Source organism: Fukomys damarensis, unplaced genomic scaffold (genome assembly GCF_012274545.1).
Source record: "Fukomys damarensis isolate Sample0158 unplaced genomic scaffold, DMR_v1.0_HiC HiC_scaffold_37, whole genome shotgun sequence".
NCBI classification, from domain to species: domain Eukaryota; kingdom Metazoa; phylum Chordata; class Mammalia; order Rodentia; family Bathyergidae; genus Fukomys; species Fukomys damarensis.
This window is the reverse complement of record NW_022900949.1, coordinates 44,226,703-44,240,529: the sequence shown is the minus strand read 5'-3', so window position 1 is coordinate 44,240,529 and position 13,827 is coordinate 44,226,703. Positions and strand designations below refer to the sequence as shown.

The 13,827-nt window shown below is 35.9% G+C and overlaps 1 protein-coding gene across 1 annotated transcript in view; it reads right to left on the bottom strand.

Annotated features, from left to right (window-relative positions):
* Window positions 1–13,827, bottom strand: part of Col6a6 (collagen type VI alpha 6 chain) — a 137,448-nt gene that overhangs the window by 97,250 nt on the left and 26,371 nt on the right. The window contains exons 2-3 of the mRNA XM_010625438.2: window positions 1,853–1,923; window positions 1,621–1,718 (exon numbers count right to left, since the gene is read on the bottom strand). Coding sequence (XP_010623740.1) covers window positions 1,621–1,687 — 67 coding nt within the window. The 5' untranslated portion in view covers window positions 1,688–1,718; window positions 1,853–1,923. The remainder of the gene's footprint in view (window positions 1–1,620; window positions 1,719–1,852; window positions 1,924–13,827) is intronic.

Below are 13,827 nucleotides of genomic sequence, written 5' to 3'. Positions count from 1 at the left end.
TTTTTTTTTTTGCGCCTTAATTGAGTTTATTGGTACATTTTAGGGATACAGTACAGTTACATTCATTGTTGGGAATCTTGTACCTTAACATAAGATCCATCATTTCTTGTTCAGGGAAGAAAGAAAAGTGGTGTGTGTGTGTGTGTGTGTGCACGCATACATGTGTGCATGTACAAGTAATAACAGCCCTGTGTTTTTTCAGCCAACTCTGTGAGCTCTGTCAAGCCATTCAGTGTACTTAGGCCTCAGTTTTCTCTACTTCACAATAAGTACATTCAACTAGAAAATACCTATGGTGCCTCTTCACTCTGAGATTATTACTACCCAAAATAGTTACCAGACAAATTCTGATCAAATTAAAATAACTTCAAACTTTTTTGCAACTCTGTTAGCCTCTGTGTGCTGTTTAATTTTCTTTACAGTAGTCTTACCAGCATATAGTGGATAAAATAATCTTTGGATGGAATTCATTTTTTTAATCAGATTAATTTCATGACTATACAGACAGCAGCATCCCAGGCAAGGAATAGGGAGGGCAAGTCAACACTTTAACCCAAGAGAAGACTGACTGCTCAGTGAACCCCATACAGGGTGTCTCAACTTGTGACCACCCACAATCTGTCCACTCAGAAATATGTCTCCGTATCTTGTGTGGGAAAGAAGTGTATGTGCTTGGTACAGGTGGTTGATCCAGGCTCTGATCAGGTCTTTCATTATGTCTGAATCATGAAATGACTGAAAAGAAAAGATTCTTCCCTTTAAAAGTTAAGACCCAGTGAGATGTGTAGGGATGACTTTGGCAGGATAAAGTTTTGTTTATCTCTTCACAAACTTGCTTCTGAGGTCAGAGTCCTCAAGGAAGCAGTAAAGGCTAAGGCAAGCGGTCCTGGACATGAACTGACCAGCACAAGAACCTGCGGTGTTGGAGGTGGTAGAGAGCATGAACAGTGGGTCAAGGTGCACACTTCAACTCCACTGATAAGCTACTGGCAGCCAGTATACATGGGACCTTCTCTCCAGGGCAAAGCGTGTTCCTTGCAGTGAGCAAACACTTCAACTGAAGCAATATCTAGACATATAATCAGCACAACCTTTTGGCACAAATGAAAAAGAAACATTCCAAAATTTCAAGGCTGGAACCTAATGGGGTGAAACTGAGGACAAAATGACAGCTTTGATATCTCTCTATCATTAACAAGAAATAAGGCCCAGAATTCTCAAAGGAACATAGGATAACCTAAAAATATTTTTAATTGATCCCTGGTTACAATGGCACAAGTTTGTGGTTCAACAATCTCCAAGGCTGAGGCAGGAGGATCATGAGTTCAAACCAGGTTGAACAATGTAGTGAGACACTGTCTCAGAAAATAAAAAGAAAAAAGAAAAAGAAAAAGAAAAGAAAAAAGACATTAAAAAGGGCTGGGGATATATCTCAGAGAAAAGGCTCTGGATTCCAACCCCAATATTGGGGGTGTGGGGGGAGGAGCTATTATACTCCCCTCTCACTCCAATCAAATCAAAATAAAAAAAAATCTTAATTTTTAAGTAGGTCAAGATCATTTATCATCTATTCACACAATGAAAATCAAGGAAAATAATTCTTTTCCTTTTTTTCCTTACCAGAATCTTGGTTCATAGAAACACAGGAACACATTATTATAAGGAACAAAATCAGCAGCATTTTCATGTTACGACCTGAAACACCTCCAACTTGAAATCTGAAAAGGCAAAAATATGAACATGTAAAATTGCGGTGGATGTTATTTGCGAATCAAGACTCAGGGACACAAGAGCACAGAACAGTACATAATTAAACTGTACCGGGGACAAGGAATGTCTGCAGTTCACGGACCTTCTGTGAAGTGCCTTAGGGAAATCTACGCCTTCACTTAGAGTCCTTAAATTCTTCCTGGTTGTCAGGCCCTGTGGAAATGAGATGTAGAACTGTTAGAGGAGGTAGGCAAACGCATCTAGCTCCAATAATAGTATGTACTCAGTCTGGTCACCCCCTGTTCATTTTCTGTGCACTCACTGTCGTAACAATTCACAGTGCACAGCTGGGACACAATCTAATGCCTGTAACGCAGGCTCAACATCCAGGATACGGAGAAGTGTTTTACCTTTGAGTAGTATTTCTAGATATGGCCAAAATTCCCCGCTATTCCCTCTCCCTAGTTACAAAGGTAATCATTTCTTTTTATCCTTAAATTTGAGAGAAGAATCAATTAGCAGGGACTCTCCTTATTCTCGATAATGTGTTCCTCTTCTGAATGAGGAGCTCAGTTTGTTTCCAGCTACTTAAAATTGCCTAAGGCAGTGATTCTGTAATTCCGGTTTGAGGTGAAAGCAATTTCCGCAACCTCAACATGTTCATTTCATGGCATGAAACTGAGTATTAATGATGAGAATTAACATTGGCATTAAGCAGACTGAACTCATTCAATCATTTTTCCACTAAGAAAAGATGGATTGATCCATTAACAAGCAAGCATCTCCTGTGTCCTGCTCAGTTGTAATCCAGTCTTTATTAACAGCACTTTTTCTGGCTCTTCCACCCCATTTCAGGCACGTTCCTACTACTTAGCATTTTACCTATTCAAAAATGGGAACTTCAGTGCATGGTGAAAGATAAGGGTCTAGTTTTAATCTTTGGCAGGTTGAAATCCAGTTTTTCCAACGCCATTTATTAAAGAGACTATCTTGCCTCCAGTGAGGATGGTCAGCTCCTTTGTCAAAGATGTAGCTGAATACATCTGGAGTTGTTTTTGTATCTTCCAGTCTGTCCCACTGATCCTCAGAGGTCTGTTTCTTTGACAGTACCATGCTGTTTTTAATCACAGTGGCTTTGTAGTATAGTTTCAAATTGGGAATTGTTATACCCGCTGCATGTCTCTGTTGCCTAGGATGTCTTTTCCTATTCTAGGTCTCTTCTGGTTCCAAATGAATTTTTGGATTATTATAAACTAAAATCCAAGTGGATTAAAGATCTAAATATTAAAAAGAAACACTAAACTTGCTGGAAGATAAGTTAGGCAGAACTCTTGAAGACATTGGCATAGGAAAAGACTAGGAACAAATCCTAAGTAGCACGGGTACTAGCAGAAATAATCAACAACTGGGATCTCATCTTATTAAAAAGCTTCTGCACCATCAACAGAACTAAAAGACAACCTACAATGTGGGAAAATATTTTTACCAGCTGCTCCTCAAAGGGCTCTTATCTAGAATGTATAAAGAATTCAAAACAATCATCCCCCCCAAATGTAAAGACCCAATTGAAAAATGGGCATCTGAAATGAACAGACATTTCTCAGACAAAGAAGTAAAAGCAGCAAGAAAATATATGAAAAATGTTCCACATCACTGGTCATTAAAGAGATGCAGATGAAAACAACACTGAGATTACACCTCACCCCACAAAGAATGGCTGCTATCAAGAAATCACACAATAATAAATGTTGGTGGGGTTGTGGGGAGAAAGGAACCCTTCTCCATTGTTGGTGGGAGGGCAGACTGGTGCAACCATTATGGAAATCAATACAGACACACCTCAAAGAGCTGGGATTAGAGGTTCCATTTGACCCAGTCATCCCTCTGCTGGGTATCTTTCCAAAAGAACTAAAAGACTCATATCAAAGTGATATATGCACATCTATGTTTATAGCAGCACAGTTTGTAATAGCTAAAACCTGGAAACAGCCCTTTTGCCCATCAGTTAGAAACTGGATAAAGAAGATGTGTTTTTTCCATAAAATGGAATACTACTCAGCCATAAAGAATGAGAAATTAGATTCATTCATAGGAAAATGGATACATATTGAGGATATACTCCTAAGTGAAATAAATAAGTCACACATGTGTAAATACCGAATAGTTTCTCTGGTGTGAAAAACTATAACAGTACATAAGATCCTAATGATATAACTGACAATGTGAAATTGGAAGAAAAGGGCTAAAGGTGTGGGGAAATTGGGAAGGGTAGGGAAAGGTAATAAGGGAAAGGAAAAAAATATGAGAAAATGGAAAAAAAGTGTTTGTAAATGGGGAGGAGGGGAGGGAGTGAAGGGAGTGCAGGGACAAGGGGTAAAAATGAGAACCAAGACCTGTCATGTAAAGGTACAAGATCCCAATAATCAATGTAACTGTACTGTATACCTAAAATGTACCAATAAACTCAATGAAAAAAAATGTGGGAGCTTTGACATGAAAAGTCCTTTCCTACTGTTCACTTAGTCTATTATCCTTCTGATATTGTGAATTTGGGGCTCTATTCTAGTATTTTACAAAAAATCAGACCATACACACTTTTGAAGCTGTATGTCAAATTTTCAGTCCTATTGAAGTGGCAATAAATGAACTGGAAGAGGAATCATAAGAGGTTATTTTTGTTTTAGCTCTTTAATTTTAGAGAAAGTAGGTCCTAGAGTGGATTGCCTCAAGTGAAAATTAAGTCATTCCATCTGTACAATTTTTATGAACATGTATAACAACAAATCATAAATTCTTCACTGAACCTTTACCATGTTCCAGGCTTTACATTTGTTCCTCTGTTTGATATTGATGACAACCAGAGTACAGGAAGCATTATTCATATTTTGTAAAGAAACAGATTCCTAAGGGAGAAGTAACTGGGACAAGGTCACACTGGTAAAATGTGACAGAGAAATTAGCACACATCTGTCTGCCTCCTAATCTGTTACTTAAAGCACAGTGTGTATCTCAAACTCCATGTTACGAACACAAAGTATATCTGAGTTTCTTCATTTTATGTCTTTTTCCTAAGTACCAGGAGATACTGACTCTTGTTTACACATCTTTTTAAAACCATTGCTTTTCAAAACTGTGGCTTTATACCATTTTCTTCCTTTCGGTTTATATTACTGGTATGAGCTTTATAAATTAAATTCATTTCTCAGAACTTCAAAACTTAGAAAGTTTGGAGATAGAAATCTCCAAAACTTTTGGTTATGAGAAACAAGAGAGAAAATGTTCTGGGATGAGTCCATAAAATCAATCTCAAAATTTTCAGCAGTCAAGATGGAAAGAAAATGATGCTGAATGAAGGTTGAACATCTGGATACAGAAGCAAGGATTGGGTAAGGCCACAATTGCCCCAAAGCAGCACATGGCATGGAAATTACCCCATGCTGATGATAAGTACCACTGGTCCATCAAAAGTTACTTTCTTTAGGTCAGCATCTTCTGCAACAATTTTCTTGAAACTTTTAAGTGGAATACCAAACTGGGTGTGCCATATGACTATACAACCCTGAAGCCCAATGAAGTGTTCACTGGAGATGCTTTTGTGTTCTACCTTGTGTGCACATGGATTGGAGTGTGTTGCAGGACAACTGGTGGGACTAAACTTCTAAGTTCAACCTTAGGAGGCCGGGAGAATAGGTTCAATTTTACCATATCAAAACATGCATGAAGCACCTATAATTTGTTTGTTTTTCCACTCCAGATACAACCAGGATTTTCATACTTAAATTTTAAAAATATCTAAATCACATGAAGACATATGAAGGGATAATGAAAGAGATATTTAAATAATCAACATAAAATGTAAATTCACAGCACAGTCAATCTTAATATTACAGTGAGACTGATTGCCCCTAATTTTAGAAACAAAGGTACAGTCTCTCCAATCTGAATTGGTTGCATTCCATTTATTTGGAGTCAGGCAACCTGAGGCTAATGCCTGTCTTGCTGAAGTTATAGGCTATAAAGTTCTTTTAAAACATAATTCATAGTGTGAAATAAGAAGAAAAGAGCTAAAGGTGTAGGGAAAGTGGGAAGGGTAGGGGAAAGGGAACAAGGAAAAAGAAAAATATGAGAAAATGAAAAAATGGAAATAAAGTGTTTGTAAATGGGGAGGTGGGGAGAGGGTGAAGGGAGGGTAGGGATAAGGGGCAAAAATGAGAACCAAGACCTGCCATATGAAGGTACAGGATCCCAGTAATGAATGTAACTGTACTGTATACCTAGACTGTACCAATAAACTCAATAAAAAAACAAACAAACAAAAATCTGTGTCTGTAGACTTTTATTGAGAAGGTAGAATGTTCCTAATTTCAACTAAGCTGCAAAAGCAACATAGCCACCCAGGCCTTGGCTTCAGATCCAGAATGTTTAGAACTTGTGCAACCCCTCTCAGGGGTTCCAGGAACAATTCTATCCCATGCAAGCCAACTTGCAATCCAGGTCATGACTGAAAAACATCCAGGTCATGACTGAAAAAAAAAAAGTAAAAGCCCAGAAGGGACATAAAAGAGACTCTAGCAAAATTAAATGTCTTTTCTTTCCTTTTAAACTGAGCATACAGAATGCCATACATCATTTTTTAAGTACTAATTGTATTTTTCTTCAGTGACAAGAATATCAGTTGTTTTACTGTAATAAACAATACTGGGTCTTTCACAGTGTTTGTAAAGAGTTATTTGCTTATTTAATCCTTGATACTGCCACTGTTTCCCTTCCTCAAGTCATTCTACTCATAGGTTAAAAGGCACAACGTAAATATTCAAAGCAAGACTTAAATTTATGTTGCAGTGCTGCAGGTTCAATCTTTGGCACACAACAGGCACAAAAAAATTCAGTCAGTAATGGTAAGGAAAATAAAACACACGAGCACCCAGTGAGCAAGTCACATAGTTTTTGCTGTTAGTATCATACTTCCTTCTACAGCATTTTCTGCAATAAAAAATAGAAGCTTCATAGGTTGATAATATTTGCACAAGATTACACAGGTGACCTTGCCACTTCGTAAAATGAACACTTTGCTGTGTTGAGGAGGTGGTTGGGTGAACAGAAAGAGCACAGCCTATGGTGTCTCATGATGTAGGTTCTACTCCATCCTACGCTGTTGTGTGATGATGGACAACAACTATTTCCCTAGGTTCCTAATCTAAACCTCAAGGGATTATATTCTAACTCCAAGGCTACTCCACACTTCAAGCTAACTATCACTGCCCCTCAGACCACCACCTGTGACCAGCTCTGGCCTGGGCACAGCAACAGCAAAGGAAGGAGAACATCCATTGATCTTTCTGAGTCTGAAAGCATTCCAGGATCCTTTAGGACACAACTACATGAAGTGCAGGAAACTAAAACTTCAACAATGCAAATCCACTAGAAATTAACAGACCAATTTAGTAATTTAAAAAAGAAAGAAATCCCAAAGAAATACAGAGAAACTAAAATACTAAACATTAGATCAGAAATCAGCAAACTGAAAAATAAAGAAAATTAAGTTTGAAAAGACAAATCTCTGATCAGTTGAACATTGTTCTTCTTAGCAAGGACTAAACTCAGGAGAAACTAAGCAGAACCCACCAGGTGGGTTTTTATTACAGCCTAATCAACCCATGCGAAAAGAAACACCAAATTCCAGTCCCCGTGTAACACGGCACATAGGAGAAGGTAAATAACCCAATCTCGGCCCACTCTAGCTATCCAGTCTCATCAGAAGGAGGTGTGGCATGAAGAAATACAAGTTCACATAGGCTTCCTAGGAGTGAGATCCAACCATAGGACTAAGTACAATCCCCCTCCTTCTACATCTTACCACACCACATGACTAAGCCAATTAACAGCAATTCTTTCACCCAAGATATCACATCCAGATGTACAAATATTACAAGACGTACCAAAAAAGGCAAAAATGAACAACTTGAAGGGGCCCAATAAGCACCCAAACCAGATAGATACAATAGGTGAGTTGAAATTATTAGACTAGTAATTTAAAACAGCTATCATTAATATTCTAAGAGTTCTAATGGACAAAGTCGACAGCATGCAAAATATGCAACATAAGCAGAGATGGAAATTTCATTAAGGAACCAAAAGGAAATGCTAGAGACTTTTTAAAAACCCTGTAACAGAAATAAAGAATGTCTTTGATGGGTTTATTGGAAGATTAGACACAGCTGAGGAAAGGATTGCTGTGCTTGAGGCCATCTCAATAGAAATCTCCAAAACTAAAACAAGGAGAACCAAAACTGCAAAAGAAACCAGAAAAAAATATCTGAGAACTGAGGACAACTACAAAGGGCATAACAAATATAATGAGACTACCAAGAGAAGAAATAGGAAAAGAAAAAAATTGAAATATTTGAAGAATTTCGCCTGAAGTTAATCAGAGAACACCAAGCAGAATAAATGCCAAAATCACTGCACACAGGCATATCATTTTTGAAACTATAGAAAATGAAAGATAAATTAAAAGTCCTGAAAGAAACCAGGGGGGGGGGACTAGAGGGGGAAAAACCCTCATCTATACAGAAGCAAAGATAAAAATGACATCCAATTCCTTAGAAACCATGAGTGCAAGAAGTGTGCGGAGTAACATAATATTTAGTGTGGAGAAAAGTCTTTACCCTGCAAAATTACCCCTCAAAAGTAAAGAAAAGGGAATCAAGAACACATAAGAAAAGTATAGGCTTTTCAATAAATAGCACTGGGAAAATGGGGTGCCCACATACCATTACTTCACACCACAAACAAAGACACCTCAAACTGGATAAAAGATCTGCATGCAAGATCTGAAATCAATAAAACTCTTAGAAAAAATGTAAGGGGAAAGTTCCTTGACACTGGGCTTGGCAATGATTTTTAGACAGCATATTAAAATCTCAAGCTTCAAAAGCTAAAGCAAAACACAAATGAGCCTCTGCAGAACAAAGGAAATAATTAACAAAATACAAAGGCAGCTTACACATTGAGAAAAAGACCTTCAAACTATATATCTAATAAGGGGTTAATATAAAAGTAAATAACTCATACAACTCAATAACTGATCATCCAAAAGCATATAGCAATAGCATAGAAACAGATTAACCTGATTAAAAACTGGGTAAAAAAATCTGGCTATCTGAATAGCAATTTCTCCCAATAGGTACATGAAAAGATGACCAACACACTAACATTCAGGGAAAAGCAAATATACTTGCTAGGATGGTCGCTATCAAGATTCAAGATATCGGCCAGGGATTTAGCTCAATGGTTCTGCCACCTGCCTCACAAGTACAAGGACCTGAGTTCAATCCCTGTTACAAAAAAAAAAAATCCAAGATGTGTCATGTGCCATTTCCAAATACCCACAATGAATGGAAATATTGCATAAATATGTCAAAATATAATAACATAACAATAATCATAATAGGAAAAGGGAATCTAGAGATGGAGGAAGGGAAAGGAGGAAAAGGGGAATAAAAAAGAATCAAGATATATTATATACATGTAAGTACTCCCTAATATGAAGGTAAACTTTATGAACTACAAACATGTATTCATAAAAATTTTAAAATAGAGATAACTAGTGTTGGTGAGAATAAAAACAAAAGGAAGCCCTTAGATACTATATTGTGGAAATGCAGATTGGTGCACCCACTATGGAAAATGACACAAAACTTCCTAAAGAAATTAAAAATAGATCTCTTATATGACCCAGTAGTGCCTCTTCTGGGTATGTACCCAAAGGAAATAAGACCACCACCTTGTAAAGACAGCTACACTCTCATGCTCATTGCAGCATTATTTATCATTGCCCAAGATACAAGAACAATTTAAGTATCTATCAGAAGATGTGTGGGTAAAGAAATTATGATATTTATTATATATAATATATATTATGCCAAGAATATTATCCATCTTGAAAAAAAGAGATCCTGTCATTTGCCACAACATGGGTGGAACTGGAGAACATTATGCTAAGTGAAATAAACCAGACACACACACACACAAATACTGCATAGTCTCACTTATATGTAGACTCTAAAGCAAAAAATTGAATGGACAGAAATAGAGTGTAAGATGGTGGCCATTGAAGGAAAGAAGAAATAGAAAGATTCAGGTCAAAGCATAATTTGTAATACAAAATTACAGATATGTAGAATGAGTATGTCTAGAGATCTAATGTACAACATGAAGATTATACTTCAAATAGCATGTTGTGATTCAAGACTTTGGTGTTCTTGATTAAAAAATTGGTAACTGAGATTTGCTTATCATAATCACTTTACTATGTACATAAAAACATGTAATACACCTTACATATATAAAATAAAAAGGGAAAGTCTTTCTCAGTCCAACAAAAAAATTGTAAAGATTTGTTGTTAATAGACCTCCCTTGCAAGAAATATTAAAAGTAGTTTTCTGAGAGCAGAAAAATGATATGTCAGATCTCCCTAAAGAACATTAGAAAAGGAATAATTGAAGATTCAATAAACTTTTTTCTTATTCTTAACTGATTTAATAGATTGGTTTGTTGCAAATAATAGCAATAATGTGTTTATCTCACATATATGGTTATATAAACGTGTGTGTGAATGTGTGTGTGCGTGCACATGCATGTGTATGTGAAATGAATGACAACTATGTTACAATGGAAAGAGGGAAGAATTAGAATTGCATGTTTTTATTACAAGGGACTTCATTATCCATAAAGCAGTATAGTGTTACTTGAAAATGGATTCAGATTAGTTGTAAATGTATATGGTAAGCTTTAATGTAACTATTAAAAATGTTTTCTTAAATATTATTATACGAAGAGAAAAAGGCAACCATTAAAGCTCAATTAAAATCAGAAAGGGTAAATTAAAAACAATGTCAAAAACAAGAGCAAAGGACAATCAACTAGAAATAGGTGACAAATATGGTAGAATTAATGTGACCCTAAAGATACCAATCAAAAGACAGATTGTCAGAGAGGGACAAAAACAAGACTCAATTATAGGTTCTCTACAAGAGACCCATCTCAAAAATAAAGAGACGCTTCAACTGAAAGTGTGTGGATGAACAAAGATGTACCATGCTAATACTAATCAAAAGAAAGTTGGAGTGGCTATATTAATTTTGACAGAGCAAACTTTAGAACAAGGAAAGTCATTAGGGATAAAGAGGAAAATTACATAATGAAGGAGTTAATTCTCCAAGGAGACATAATAACATAATAATAGTTAAAATGCGTGTGCATAAAAAGAATGCCATGAGACAAAACCTAATAGAACTGCAGAGAGACAAAAATGAATCCCCTATTAAAGCTGGAGATTTAACACCCATCTTATTAGAAATGGATAGATCCAGCAAGCAGAAAATCAATAAGGACAGAGAAGCACTCAACACTATCATCTATCAACTGTACATAATGAACACCTATAGGCTACTTTGTCCATCAACACTGAATACACATTCTTCTCAACTCACAAGGAACAGCTACCAAGATAGCACACATTCTGGGACATAAAACACAACCTAGGCCAGGTGTGGTGGTGCAGGGCAGAGGCTGAGGCAGGAGGATCACTGTGAGGTTTGAGGCTGGCATGGGCTACATAGTGTGACCCTGTTTCAAAAACAAACAAAACCCACAACCTTATTTTAAAAGAATATAAATCATGTGATATCTTCTCAGCTAATATTGAAATTAAACTACAAACTGATAACACAAAGATGACTGAACAGATCCCCAAATGCACAGAGATTGAACAGCATACCTCTGAAGAATTCATGTGTCAAAGAGTAAATCTCAAGAAAAAAATGTTTTCAATAAATGAAAATGTAAGCACAATTTATCAAGTTTGTGGAATACAGTGAAAACAGTGCTTAGAGAGAAATTCATAAAATGAAATGCATATATCAGAAAAAATGAGAGATATAAAATCAATTAAGCTTTTTTCTTCAGAAACAAGAAAAAAGAGCAAGTTAAATTCAAAGTAAAGAAATATTAAACAAGAATTTTGATAAAAAATTAAATCAATGGAAAAAACAAAAAAATTTCTTTGAAAGGTCAATAAAATTGATATATTCCCAGCCAGATTAATTAAAAAAGAAAAGAAAAAGGATACATATTATTAGTATCTGAAATTAAATAGGGTAAATCACTACATATCATATGGACATTAAAAGGTTAATCAAGGAATATTATGAATAATTCTGTGCCCACAAGTTTGACAATTCAAATGAAATGGTCTAATTTCTTGAAGGACATCATCTGCTAAAACTCACACCAGAAGAAATAGACAACCTGAACAGGTCTGTATTGTATTAAAGAAAGTAAACCAAGAATTATCTTCCAAAAGAGAAAGTATCAGACCTAGATGTGTGCATTGGTGCATTCTACTAAACATTTAAGAAAGACAATGTTCCAGTTCTCCACAATCTCCTTCAGGGATGGAAGCAGAAGGAATATATCCTAACTCATTCCATGATGTCAGCATTACCCTAACACCAAACCTAACAAAGGCATTATAAAAAATTACAAACTGGTATATCTTATGCAAACAGATGTAAAAATCCTGAACAAAAATTTCTTGGGAATTATCACAAATATGTAGACCTGACTTAACATTTGAAAATCAAATAATGAAACTATCATATCAATAGGCTAAACAAAAGTCATATAAACAATAGAGGCATAAAAGGATTATACAAAATCCAGGGCTCATGATAAAAGCTCTCAACAAACTGGGAATAAAGGGAATCTGCTCAATGGTACACAATACACAAAATCTGCAGCAAATACACTGTAATAGAAACTAGATTTCCCACTGAGATCAAGAATAAGAATTTGCACTCACATCGCTGCTTCCCAAAATCACACTGGAAATTCTCACTAATAAAACTAGAGAAGAAAATAAAACGGAAAAGAAAAAATAAAATTGTCTGTTCACAGAGAACAAGATTAAGTTTCTCTTTTTTTTTTTGTCTTTCAGACATAAACAAATAAACAGAGCAAGACTTCAAGATGCAAGGTTAACATACTCTTCTACACATCAATGTTTGAAATTTAAAATTAAAAACACTGCACCATTTATTTAGTCCCTTCCAGTGAAACTCTTAACAGTAATACCTAACTTAATAGTTTTCTCATTGTAAAACTAAGCAAAATATATACATGATCTATATGAGAAAGACTATAAAACTCTGATAACAGAAACCAAAGTAGAGCTAAATAAATGGGAAATACTATGTTCATAGGTAGGAAAACTAGACATTGTCAAGACGTCAGTTCCCAACTTTTTCTAAAGACTCATGTACCACAATAAAATCTAAGCAAGTTATTTTGTGGATATTGACAGAGTCATGCTAAAGTTTATATGGAGAGGTAAAACATAACATAATATCGAAGGAAAAATCACAAAGTTGTAAGGCTGACACTACCTGTCTCCAAGACTTTCTATAAAGCTATGGGAGACAGTATGGTATTGGTGTAAGATCAGTGAAACAGAGGAGACAGCATAGAAACAGACCTATACAAGTGTAGTCAGTAGATCTTTGATAAAGAAGCAAAGTATACAATAGAGCAAGCATTGTCTTTTGAACAAAGTCTGCTGGAACAAAGGGACATTCACACAGATATACTCACAAATACCTACAGGCAGGCAGGCAGACAGGCAGACACACACACACACACACACACACACACACACAGATACAGTCCTTACCCTTCACAGAAACTTACTAAAAATGGTTCACAGAGTTAAAGTTCAAAAATATAAAACTTGATAACATTAAGAGAAAATGAAGATACCCTAAGATTTTTTAGTTACACCACCAAAGGCACAATCCATGAAAGAAAGAACACGTAAGTTTGACTTCATTAACATTAAACTGCTTTTTTCTATGAAAGATACCACCAAGGGGTGGGCTGTGGCTTAGTGGTAAAGCACTCACCTAGCATGTGCAAGGCCCTAGGTGTGGTCTGCATCATGGTTTTAAAAAAAAAAAAGAAAAGAATATAAAGAGAAGCCACAGATAAGGAGAAAATATTTGCAAAAGAAAATGCTAAAGAACTGTTATCCAAATATACAAAAAACTTTAAAAGCTCGA